We start from the raw sequence: 13,190 nt of genomic DNA on the forward strand, positions 1-13,190 counted from the left end.
CATGACCACTGCCCTGTGGAACCTGTTCAGTGCCCAACGACTCTCTGTCAAAGAACATTTCCCTGACACCCAGCTGCCCTTCCCTGACACAGCTCCACAGCTGAACAGAGCTCAGTGCTGCCCTTCTGCTCCCTGTGAGGAGCTGCAGCCAACATGAGGGTACCCCTCAGCTCCCGGGCTCTGGGCTGAGCAAACTGAAGGATCTCAGCCACTCCCCATACATCTTCCCCCCAGACTCTTTGCTGTCTTTGTAGCCCTGCTTTGGGCACTTTAATAGCTTTATGTCCTTCTTACGCTGTGGCACCCAGCTCTGCCCCCAGTGCAGGAGGTGAGACCACACAGCACAGAGCAGAGTGGGACAGCCCCTCCCCTCACTCGGTGGCAGTGCTGGGCCTGCTGCTCCCTAGGGTACAGCTGGCCCTTTGGGCTGCCAGGGCACATTGCTGGCTCACCTTCAACTTGCCATCAACCAGAATTCCCAGGCCCCTTTCTGCAGGGCCACTCTCCAGCCTCTCGTTACCCAGCCTGTACATATATCCAAATATTTCCTGTTCCAGGTGCAGAATACAGCACTTGCTCTTGTTGAGCTTCATGTGGTTGGTGATTGCCCAACCCTAAAATTTGTCAAGATTGTCAAGGCAAAGCCTCTCAACCTTCAAGGGAGTCAAGAGCTCCCTGTAATTTAGTGTCATCTGCAAACATATTTAGTATACCTACAAGCCCTGTACCCAAATCATTTATGAAAACATGAAGACAACAAGTCCTAAAATGGAGCCCTGCGGTACTCTTATCGTGATTGGCCACCAACCTGACATAACTCCACAAACTATAACCCTTTCAGTCTGACCTGTCAACCCACTGCATTTTATGAAATCAAACTCAACTCATTTCATCTGTCTTTGCTTTGGCAGAAGCGTTTCATTGCCTCAGGTTTCCTGTGTTGTTCCACAGGAACAAGCAGCAGAGGATTAGAAAAACATAACAGAGGTCTAGTTTGTAGATAAGAGGAAAAAAGTCAGAAATTGGAGTTTATTTAAACAAGTGGAAATGTCAGAGGAACAGCCCAGACACAGGCAAGCAGGTATATGAGCTGCTGAACTCATTCTGAAATTCCCCAATCCTATTTTTATACCACAGTATTCAAATTTTGAGGTGAAATGTGTTCCCCTTCGCAGAAATACTATGGAATGGATTCTATGTTACATGAGCAATATCTTGGAAACCACAATTTCTGTAGTACAGTGGAAACTCAGAGATTTGTATAATCAAAGTCACTGAGCATTGTTTTTAGAGATATTTTGAACTGTAAAATAAAAACTGTGTTGAATTAAATATATCTTGATATAGTAAGGTAATTTTATGCTGGATGTTGAAGTCTGTTGCTTTGGCTATGTTCTCTGAGTTATGGATGACCTGCAGCTTTGATTAAGTCTTTGAACAATCTAAATATACTATATCATAGTAATTAAGGATAAATATTTTGTTTATCTACGAACTGTTCTGTTAACATGCCCATAGCCCCATGTTTAACAATTTTTTTCTGTGTAACTCTGGCTAATTGAAAATGATGTCCCAAATGTATTGTAGAATACATTTGTGCTACATCACACAATATGTAAGATGAAGAATACTGAAATACTTACATAGTAAACTGGGGCTCTTTGTGTGCAGAAGTAGTTGTTTAGATATTGATTATTCTAAAAATAGAATTAGTAGTCTAAAGAAGCTCTTTATTGTCCATTACTAATTTGAGGGTTAGAGCTAGGGGAGGATACAAACAAATGCTGAAAGGAAATGAAGGATTTAATAAAGGGAAAAATATTTAATGATGTTTCTTAATATTTCAGCCAATGTGCGATAACCACGATGATGGTGAAACTGCTGCCATCATTTTATGTAACGCCTGTGGGAATTTGTGTACAGATTGTGACCGATTCCTTCATCTCCATCGACGAACAAAAACTCATCAGAGACAGGTATTCATGGCATCATGTTGTATGTACTGCATACATTATGTACGATTCTCCCATTAATATATAAGTAAGTGGTAGTAGCAAGAATCAAAATGCTGTTTTATTTTGAAGATGGAATAAGTACATTTTCATTTAATTCTTTGTTCCATTTCAGTGAAATTCCATTGTCCGTTATCTTTAGAAGATTTGAAAACAATGTCACATTCCCTCATTCTAATTCTTATGCTACATCAGCTTTTTTCTGTCATTCTCACATTGTCTAGGAACAGTTTCAGGAAGCTTCTAGAAACTGGAGAGCCTTTCTTAAGTGTACCTTGGATCTTTATTCCTTTTAAACTAAACCTTCTCTACTATTACTATTGCATTATAGTGCTTGTGAACCCCTTCGTTTTTAAGTGTTTATATTTTTTTGATGTTCAGAAGATCACTTGACAAGAAATTTTCCCACTGGTTCCCTATGACAGTCATCTCTTATTTTTCAATATTTCCCTAGCCCTCATGTTGCCATTATCCATAAGCTTGAAAACTTCCTGATTTTTATTTTATTTTATTTTTTTCTCTTAGGGACGAAATGTCTTTTCTCTTTCACTTACCTAGCCGAGTTTTTGCACATTGTCCTTTACTTTGCTAATTAGTTTTCTTTCATGCTAGACTTTCATCCTATTAATGTCTAAACCTGAATGTTTACTCTTCTTAGAATATTTCTTTTTCTCACTGCAATTTACACTGAAGATGCTGTTGCTTTTGAGACTATTGAACATTTCTTCTTTCTTGATACACAATTTATCTTTTAAGTTTTTGTGGTCATTTATAAGTAGTCATAGAAAAAGGGGAGAATATTTGTACAGAGGCTAAAATAATAGACCTAACTAATAAAACTAATTCAGTGGACTAATCTGCCTGCTAAAGTCCGTCTATGATAATGTTTTACTTAGAATCAGGAATGCGCTTTTGAAGCAGATATGATCATCCCTCCTTCCCATGCTTTGATTTGATAAAGAAGCCCTTTGGGAGCTTGAACTGGATTCCTTCCAATTGAAACAGACAAACAAAGATCCAGGGATATTCTTAGTGCACTTCAAATGCTAGCAGGCAGTCAGTGCAAGGGATCAGCTAGTCCAGAGCATATGATGTAAATATCAGGGCACTGTTTTCCTTGGTGCCTCAGCGTTTGCAGAGTACGTTCAGCCCAGAAGTTCCTTGAAAGTCTGTTGTATACTATTTTTTAGCATGGATCTTTGCAATCCCATTTGAAATTTTCCTTTTTTGTCATCTTAAGAAGATGATTTTATGCGTCTGTTCTTCTGTCCTGTCACAACACAGTCTAGTCTCATTTATTTTTCTGATTTCTCCTATATAGCCTGTTCAGATTACAGTTGATAAAAGTAAGTTCTTATCTCATAGAAGTCCTCACATCTCTCCTTTAATCCGTCCAAAACAGCTACTTATCAGATTTTCCTATTTACCTCTAAAAGCATGTTTAAAATTTTAATCTTTATTTACCACCTTTACCTTTACATCTTTCATGTCAAGCCTCTCCATTTAAATTTTAAATTCTGTCCTGTTCCCTATTGCCTGTTTTCTCTTAGCTTCCTTTTCTTTGTCCAACTTCTGTTTCTGTTATACGTACTTCTTATCTGTTTTTCCTCTCCTATCAGGAAAGGAGTTACTGTGACCTGCTTATGCAAAACCTTTGTGAAGCACTTACAGTTTTTGTTTTCTGATTCCAGTATAAATTACGATACATCTATACCCACAAGAATTCTAACTTTTATTGCATTTCAGGTGAAGTGAATAAAAACACAACTACCTTTGAAACTAAGGAAAAGAGAAAGAGACCCATGAAGTCTAACATGGATCTCTTATGAATTTTTGATTTTGAAGGAGGAAAAAAAAAAAAGAATTTTCTTGATTCTTAGCTAAAAACATTCACTGCATATTTATGTGAAAGTGATGTGTTGATATATAACTCATTATGTAGTCCATAATATTATACATAATGACCATAATTATCAGTGCTACTTTGATAAATTACTGACATGGTGATGTGAAGATATTTCTAATGTTATCTTCTTCTATTAGTACCGTGGTCTACTGGAGATGAATATTAGTTGTGAGCTATAGTCTCCATAGGTTTTGAATTAGAAAAATGTTGTGCAGCTCTCTTCTTAGCATTGCTGCTCTATTGCTTCCCAGTCATGTTATCTGGAGTGTTAGTTTTCAATATTTTTACTTTTTAAACCACAAAACCTCTTCCCACTATGTACAACCTAAGGAATGTATAAATTAAAAATAGTTTGCAGTAGACAAACCTGACAAAATCTTTAAAACATCTGATCAAAATCCAAAGAGGGAATGACAAGAATAACGTAAAAATGCTATTTATTATCTGTTTGATTAATATAACAGGTATTTAAAGAAGAAGAAGAAGCTATTAAAGTTGATCTTCACGAAGGTTGTGGTAGGACCAAGCTTTTCTGGCTGATGGCATTAGCAGATTCTAAAACTATGAAAGCTATGGTGGAGTTCAGAGAACAGACAGGTAAAACACAACTTTTATTAGATGTACTCTTTCCTGATTATTTTTTACCTTTTACCTCAGAATTTGTCCAAAAAGAATTAGGGCGATGGTCTTGATTTCTGCTTATAAGTATTAATAGAACATTTTAAATGTATAAAAGTTATTATTTTCCTGCCTGGTTTGTGATTGTGTCTGAATATTGGTCACTTATATTTCATGATGATAGAGTCATTTTTGTTTCCTTTTGTGGATGTAGGCAAACCAACCACCAGCAGTTCTGAAGCATGTCGCTTCTGTGGTTGTAGGAGTGGAACAGAATTATCAGCAGTGGGAAGTGTTTGTTCTGATACAGATTGCCAGGTCTGTATTAATAAATATCAGTCATTATGAGATAAATAAGACAGAAGAAAGATACTGTAGAAAGACTCTTGTTTTGAGTAAACCTTCTCCATCTTTTCCTTTCCTGAAGGACCAAAATCTGCAGATGTTTTAAAGGCTGTTAATTCAGGGCAAGCAGTGATTACATGAGAAGAATGTTAAAAATACAAACAGAACTAATAAATATTTCTGTATATCAAAGTGAAATGTTAAAATGTTTCTTTATGTCATTGCTATTTAGGAATAATATTTTATAGGAATGTGCAGTTCTTCTTCATTTGCACGAAATATGCAGTTTTTCCCAAGTACTTGGTCTAGCAGTAGACAAGATGAATTGACATTCTTTCGTCTCAGTTAATTGCATGAACTAGTAGTTTTTCAAAAAGTAGCACAATATCAACCTGTTCTTTGGCAGGGAAAAAAGACCAAATGTTTACCTTTCACAGGAGTATGCTAAAATTGCCTGCAGCAAGACACATCCCTGTGGCCATCCATGTGGCGGCGTTAAGAATGAAGAGCACTGTTTACCATGCTTGCATGGTTGTGATAAGAACGCTACAACTCTTAAACAAGATGCTGATGACATGTGTATGATCTGTTTTACTGAAGCACTTTCAGCAGCACCGGCTATCCAGGTTTATCTTTTTTTCCCCCTTTTAAAAGATGAATCTTATGGTTGTAATACGATATGTGGAATAAGTTAAAATATAAAGTTCCTCAAATGACATTCTCAAGAGTTTCAGAATAAACATGGTAATGGTACAGGATGTAAATGACTTGAAATGACTTTCATTGTTTTCTGGCATTGCTGCTATTTGAAACAAGAAGGTTGTATCAACTTATTTTTCTGTGTTTATTTAAAATATATGGTATTTTATAAATAAGAAAACAACTGAGATATTAATAAATATACATCATATATATTTTATATGCCCACTGGCTGTCTTGGAGTGAAAGTGTTATGATTTTAACAGGTGCTTAGTATTCATTCTTTTCTTTAAGAAGAAAACAGAGCTCTTCCAGGATTTAAAACATATTAATTTTATTTCATATATGTTGCTGTTTAAAAGCAAAGAAAACTTATATTTTAGTGGTTAACGTAATGTCAGTGTTCATTTTTGTGTTGTTCTTTTTCTAAAGTTGGACTGCAGCCATGTTTTCCATTTACAATGCTGTCAACGAGTACTTGAAAACAGATGGCTTGGGCCGAGGATAACCTTTGGGTTTATGTCCTGTCCTATTTGCAAGGTAAATGAGCTCTGTGTTTTCTGCAGAGATCCAACAAGTTGCCTAATACTCTGTTTCTACTTTTTTTCTTTTCATTTTTAATGATACAGCGCTTGTTACAATATAAAATAAGTATACTTCCTTTGTTTCCTTAATTTCTCATGTCACTATGGAAAGGGCGTCATTGACAATTTTTTCTACTTTCCCTACTATTCCCTGAATTAAGGTTCTTCTTAGAAAGTAAACATAATGCAGACATTATCTAAATGCTATCTTATTCTTAGCACCATCTGCTTGTAAATTTGCAGTTTAGGTACTAAGAGGAAAGAGAGAAGAAGTAATCTTAATTCACACTGTCTCAAGTAGGGAATCTGGATTCTCCATTTTATTTGCCTCTTTCAAAACTTCTTTGCTTTTCAGTGACAAGACAGAGCTGAAGAATATATATGTCACTTCAGTATAATTTATTAAGCTGTCTGCTACTCTGCAAAATCATAATTGGTATAAGCAAAAGTATGTACATAGTAGCTGCTGTGAAGAATTTCAGAGCCCCAGAAATGTTAAATTTGTGCACTCTCAGGCATTTCTGCATGCTATGTTTCTTTCTTCATGTTGTGTTTGGTAATTAATGGCAATAGCTTATGATTAATACTTAGTACAGAGGACTAAAAGGCATTATTGCTATTTGCCGAGTAATAAAAAGGAGCAAAATTAGAGAAAAAATAAAATCACATAAGTCACATACCCTTTACCATCCCTTTGTGTTTGTTACAGTCTGCTGTAAGGGCTGCTGATTTCGTGTAACAAAAGACCATATAAAACATTACAGTAGCAAATGAAACACATCAGTCTTTTTTTTTTTTTAAACATCCACTGAGTGCTTGTGACATCCATTATGCTATTTGTGTTTGGCCATAATATAATTTATTACAGCTTCTCTGCAATAAATATACAATAAATTTTAATCATTCTTTTTTAAAATTTCAGAACAAAATCAATCATACAGTATTAAAAGACTTGCTTGATCCAATCAAAGAACTTTATGAAGATGTAAGGAGAAAAGCACTAATGAGATTGGAGTATGAAGGACTGCACAAGAGTGAGGCCATTACAACACCAGGTGTTAGATTTTACAATGACCCAGCTGGCTATGCCATGAACAGATATGCTTATTATGTTTGCTACAAGTGCAAAAAGGTATGACAGTTACCACTTTCTCAAACTGAATGCATGTTATTCTATCAAAAGTCACTTAAAGAACAGAACGTATATTTAATATGTTGTGTATGGAAGAGGAAAGCAGGAAAAGAAATTGCTTTTTTTAAAAAAAATTAATGTTTTAACAAATTAGATGTACATAGTATCTTAAAACTCAAAAGTTTATACAGAGGAATTTAGAAACCAAAAGCATATTGAGGTGATAGTCTTCTTAAAAGAATGTGCAGGTGACATTGCACACCAGCCATCCCTTTGTCCCACCTCTACTTCATACTCCATGTGAACATAAAATGTTATAAACATCTATCTCATTTTAACTCCAGTATGGGGAGTCTGTCACTAAGCTTTCACCTAAATTTCACTTAAAATTGAGTTAATTAGAACAATGGTAAACAGCAAATTTGGGAGAGAAAAACAACTACTTGTGCAAGCCTGTTGGTATGCTTTTCCTCAGCAGTAGTCTCAAAAGATGGGAAAGGGTCTTTATGACAACAAGTTTAGAGGAGTAACTCTATGCTGAACTTGTGAGAAAGACATCAGGGTGATATCCTCACAAACAGTGGTGGATCCCCTCCTCTGCCATCATCAAACAGAGAGAGGCAATTTAAGGGGAGGAGTGGAAACAGGTCCCAGCTCAGCATCTCAGACAACCCCCATCCTGACCTACCTTGGTTCCACAGATGCCCCTATGTAATACGTTTGAGGTTCTGAAACTTGAGCAAGAGGTAAGTGAGGACATGGTGGGAAGTCCACCACATGGAGGAAGTTGACTTCACACCTCAAGACTGCCTCTACCAAGAAGGACAGAAGGGTGGTGACGCCCTGCTGAGAGGAAGGAAGGGCCATGTATGTCAGTCTGACCCTGCCTGCAGTGAAGTGTGCTGTCTCCCTGGGGTCCAGGACCAGGGATATTTCTACGAAACTTCCTGGCCTGATTCACTCCTCTGAATATTATCCTTTATTGATAGTTCAGGCCGGCAGCGATTAAGTTGCTGAGAGAAATCTGAGGATGATCAAACAGGACTTTGGGGGACTGGGCAGGCATACAAGTTGTATTTTCTTCTATCCCTTCAGTGGCAGGGAGGGATACTGAGAGGAGCAGGAAAATCCATCTGAGAGGCTGGTGCAATCACAATAATTTGTTGTTTGTTTGTTTGTTTGTTAGTTTTTACCATAGTGTAGTTTAATTGGCACCTGTCTTGATGGCTGCAGATGGGTCTCATCTGTCTCAAAGAGGGAACCAGATCCTAGCCCAGGAGCTGGCAGGGCTCATTAAGAAGGTTTTAAACTAGATACAAGGAGGGGTGTTGGCATGGCTCTCTGTATTAGAGTGTTGTTGAGCTTGGGGCTGGAAATGATATCTATGGGTAAGGATCAGTGGGAGGTGGACATCCTGGTGTCCTGGTGGGGATCTGTTATAAACCGCTTAACCAGGATGAAGAGACGGATGAGGCGTTCTACAAGCAGCTGGCAGAAGTTGCACCATCACCAGTCCTTGTTCTTATGCGGGACTTCAAACTTCCATGATATATGCTAGAAATACAGTGCAGCACATAAGAAACAGCCTAGTAGGTTTCTAAATGTGTGGAAGATAAATTCCTAATGCATCTGGTAAGAGAGCATACCAGGGAATGTACCCTGCTAGACCTGCTGTTCACAGAGGACTGATGTTTCAGTGGTTTATGGGCTGGTTCGGCCCAGTTCCATGAATAGTGGGGCAGAGGGATACACAGATCCACACCTCCGGAAAGGGGAAACGGAGGACCCCAAAATAAATAAAAACAGCAGCAACGATCTGAGGAGAAAGAGACTAATTTACTAAATATGGTATCGGAATGCAAGATAACACACTATAATGCAATATAATTAGAATTGAAGCTAATAAATATAATGAGAAAGAGTGTCCAAAAGATGGAAATGCCTCAACATAACGCTGAGGTGAGATGGGCAGTTTTATTGAACAGCTAGGTGGAGAGCCAAAGGTAAAAGGGAAATCAGGTGACCTTGCCAGGGGTCATATCTCCTCTCTGAACGCAAGGTCTTCTGGGATATGTAGTTCTTCTCTTCTGGACAAGAGGCCAGAACTGCAGCATTAACTCTTTAACTCCCAGTGCACTACATGATGTTATGATGTGGAATACCGATAACCAAAAATCATGAAACCATAACATTCCACCACTTATTCCGTATCACTACATCATGCTTAATATATACAAACAAATCATAATGACTAAACATTAAACACACACACACACACATATACATATATATGGAATTACTGACCGCACTCCCCCAGTATCAAATTCCCTTTTGGTACACATTGAATATCCCCATTTTTTCTTCATCACCACCAGATGGACCCACGTACCTGGGCAAAAACAGTTCCACAAAGAGGTTTGCCCTTCCCAGAAGCTGGAAAGACCTAAACCACTTTTCCCAACATGTTCTTTACATGTAGCAGAGGGACCTTATCTCCCTCTACACATAGGTCTAGATGCCCTCGATGGGCACTAAAATCAGCATGAGATGAAAGAAACAATGGGAACCTTCTTGGCCTTCCTTATTGAAAAACAATCTCTCTTCTTCATCCTTTCTCCAGCTTTTATTCCAGTTCATGTTTTGGTTATACTTTGTTTCCAACATTTGATGCTCACTTTTTCAGTGTATTTCAGTTGTTTCCCTCTTTTTCTCCTCTTGTGTCTCATTATTCCCTTTCATGCTGTATGCATGTGTCTTAATGATAACTTTCAACTGTCTAACTTCTGACTCTTTTTCTTCCTTCAGCTCCTGTTCACCCTGAATTTCTACCAAATTCACTAACTTTCATCCCTTGGGAATATCCCTTTTAATTTGCAGCATTTGGGGGAAAGTGGGCTGCTTACATTTTGCTTCCTCGTACTCGCCTTGAGACCACTTTCCCTAACCTTTTGCAGTCATACAGCCCTAACCATTATAGCAAAAAGCAGGGAAAGCTAAGAGCAAAACATCTATTTAGAATTCTATTTATTAGCAAATAAGATCATAATGAAGGAGATAAGGGTGTTACTTTTCACCTCATTTCACCACTCCATGAGAAAATACTTCAGTATATGAAGGAATTCAGAGTTGGTTGTCTTACCTGGTACATTTTAGTGCTTGATGTGTCTTGCTAGTATAATATGAGAAATTATAATGGCTTTATAGAAAAAGCAACATTCTAATTATAAAGGATCCCACATGAGCATAAAAACTGATATTCCCTTCAGCTGATAGAAAGCTGTCCTGGTAGAAGGTATCTTTGCTGTCTCCAGCCTCCGTTCTGTCTATATAACATCCAAATGCTGTTTCAGAAGCCGTCACTTGCGTAGAGCAGAGTGTGTTGCATGGTTTTTGATCTTGTGTATCCTGTGATTGAGAGTTCTTGTCTGAGCACCTAAAAAATATGTATGGAATTACAGTTATTCAAGATAGTGGGCACAATGGTGATTGCCTTTATTCATCATTTTCCCAATAAGGTTGGTTTAGTTAAAATAATAGTTGTCTGTTGTTTAATGTCCTATTGTTCTTATATCGAATTTAGGCATATTTTGGTGGTGAAGCTCGGTGTGATGCCGAGGCTGGACAAGGAGATGACTATGATCCAAGAGAGCTTATCTGTGGTGCATGCTCTGATGTTTCAAGGGCTCAGGTAAGCAAACAGCTCATCTGGTCCTATTATCTAATTCCAAAGAGTACGTGAGCCAAACAGTAATTGGCTGTCAATCACAACTGTATTGTAGGACATATATACTACAAAATGTAGAAATGTATTGGTTGGATTGTTACAGCATTGTTATGTCATTTAAGAGTGTTTATCTTCTTTCTATTTAGATGTGTCCCAAACACGGTACAGATTTCCTAGAGTATAAATGCCGCTACTGCTGTTCAGTTGCTGTTTTTTTCTGTTTTGGGACAACACATTTTTGCAATGCTTGCCATGATGATTTCCAAAGAATGACAAGCATCCCTAAAGAAGAACTCCCACACTGTCCTGCAGGTAGTATTTTTACAAAGCAAATTTACGTAACTAAATTCTGAAATAAGTAATTAGTTCTAATGGATGTTCTTATCTCTCCTTGGTGATAATTTGGAGGAATATCACGAGGTCGATCATACAAATTTTAAATTCTATATGTATTTCCTCTATGGATGCCTTCATGCTTTTTTTTATTAAGATACTTACATAAAAGAAGTAAACAAAAAAGAAATGAGATGTCACCTTAACATTACTTCTGATTGCAGAGTACAACTCTTGCTCATACTTATTGGTTTCACTTCTAGATTGTGAAATTATTTTTTTCCACAGTATCGATTTGATGAAATTTGTTTCAGTTACTTCTTCCTGTAAACTTTTTGCCTTTTCTGTTTCTTTTAATTACATAGCAATTTGGTCTTTTCCCTTTAGATATGTACGTAATGTGTGACGTAACTCACAGAGAACTAACAGTTCTTGATTGAATTGAATGGCTGTATTTCTCTTTGCCTATTAAACGTTTAGACTTCTTGCTTGAATTTGTGCGAAAGCACCTTTCTATCTGCTGTTCCTTCTGAATTGTAAGGAATGAATAATAAAGGCTAAGATATATTCATCTATATATAAGAAATGTATAGTGCACAATATTGGTGGTAGGTGGTTGGCTGGACTGGATGATTTTGGAGGTCTTCTCCAGCCTTGGTGATACTATGATTCTATATTACTTTCACTTAATATGTTTTTGAAGATCATATGTTTGTTTCCATTGAGTCTGCAAGCACTGACCCCTTCCCCCCCACCTCTTTTTCCCTCTCCCTTATATTCACTGTAGGTCCCAAAGGTAAACAACTTGAAGGAACCGAATGTCCACTTCATGTTGTCCATCCACCTACCGGTGAAGAATTTGCTCTGGGTTGTGGGGTTTGCAGAAATGCTCACACTTTTTAGACTTTTTAAAAAAACAAAACAAAACAAAAAAAAGCAGAGCAAAACAGGTGCCCTCATCCCTCAAATGTCCTAAAAATAAAGTCCAGTTGGGATGAGGATGGACCATTCCATAACCCAGGTAAAAGGAACAATTTGCAGTGCAAGAAGGATGCCAAAACCATGTACATAATTCTTGCTGTGAGAAATTGACATTTTTTTGAACCGAGACATCAAAACTTGTGAGGTGTTTGCATGTGGCCATTACAGTCATCGGCTAGGAAACATTGAACATTTACAAATAAATAATTGCTATTAAAGGATCTGTGTGTCTGTGGACTATGAATGATGCTGGCTTTCAGGAGAAAGAAAAAAATATTGATTATTGTATACTGACCTTTTGTAATCTTGTACAATTGTAACGCATCACAAGTGGGGATGGGAAAGAAGAATATTCTGGTTTATTTCCTAGACTGTTATTAAAAAAAAAATTGTGTTAGGAAGACATAAATGTAACAAGTATCATGCTGTATATAAAGGTATCAATGTTTGTCCTGTATAAGAATTAAGTTACAACAGCAGTTTCATTTAAACTTCTGGGTTATGTTTGAGCCTGAAATTTTAATGAAGTGCAATACTGAGTGTGCCTCATATCTCGCAGCTGTAAACACAATGGAATGTACATGTCAATAAAGCCACTGTACATTTTTATACAGTGAAAGTCTAACAAATGTGTAAGTCTTAATTTTCAGAACCATCTTGTAAAACAAGGGATTTTTTCCTCATATTTACTTCAGAAGATTCTTCTAAAAAGAACAGGCAGTTCTAGAATATGGTTCATTCCGTCTCAGTGTAAGAGAGTTGCCACCTGGATAGCTCGGATGTAGATGACTAACATGTGCGTCTTTATAGTTAGGTGAAGTAATCACAACCACCTCTGCAGTCTGAAATAGAAACA

At 37.3% G+C, this 13,190-nt stretch overlaps 1 protein-coding gene across 1 annotated transcript in view; it reads left to right on the plus strand.

Annotated features, from left to right (window-relative positions):
* Positions 1-12,943, plus strand: part of MYCBP2 (MYC binding protein 2) — a 208,692-nt gene extending 195,749 nt beyond the window's left edge. The window contains 9 exon segments of the mRNA XM_031552043.1: positions 1,848-1,976; positions 4,383-4,515; positions 4,751-4,854; positions 5,319-5,507; positions 6,013-6,120; positions 7,087-7,296; positions 10,877-10,984; positions 11,167-11,332; positions 12,141-12,943. Of these exon segments, the coding sequence (XP_031407903.1) occupies positions 1,848-1,976; positions 4,383-4,515; positions 4,751-4,854; positions 5,319-5,507; positions 6,013-6,120; positions 7,087-7,296; positions 10,877-10,984; positions 11,167-11,332; positions 12,141-12,256 (1,263 nt within the window). The 3' untranslated portion in view covers positions 12,257-12,943.
* The last annotated feature ends 247 nt before the right edge of the window (positions 12,944-13,190 follow it).

This window comes from Meleagris gallopavo, chromosome 1, assembly GCF_000146605.3.
Source record: "Meleagris gallopavo isolate NT-WF06-2002-E0010 breed Aviagen turkey brand Nicholas breeding stock chromosome 1, Turkey_5.1, whole genome shotgun sequence".
Classification (NCBI taxonomy): Eukaryota; Metazoa; Chordata; class Aves; order Galliformes; family Phasianidae; genus Meleagris; species Meleagris gallopavo.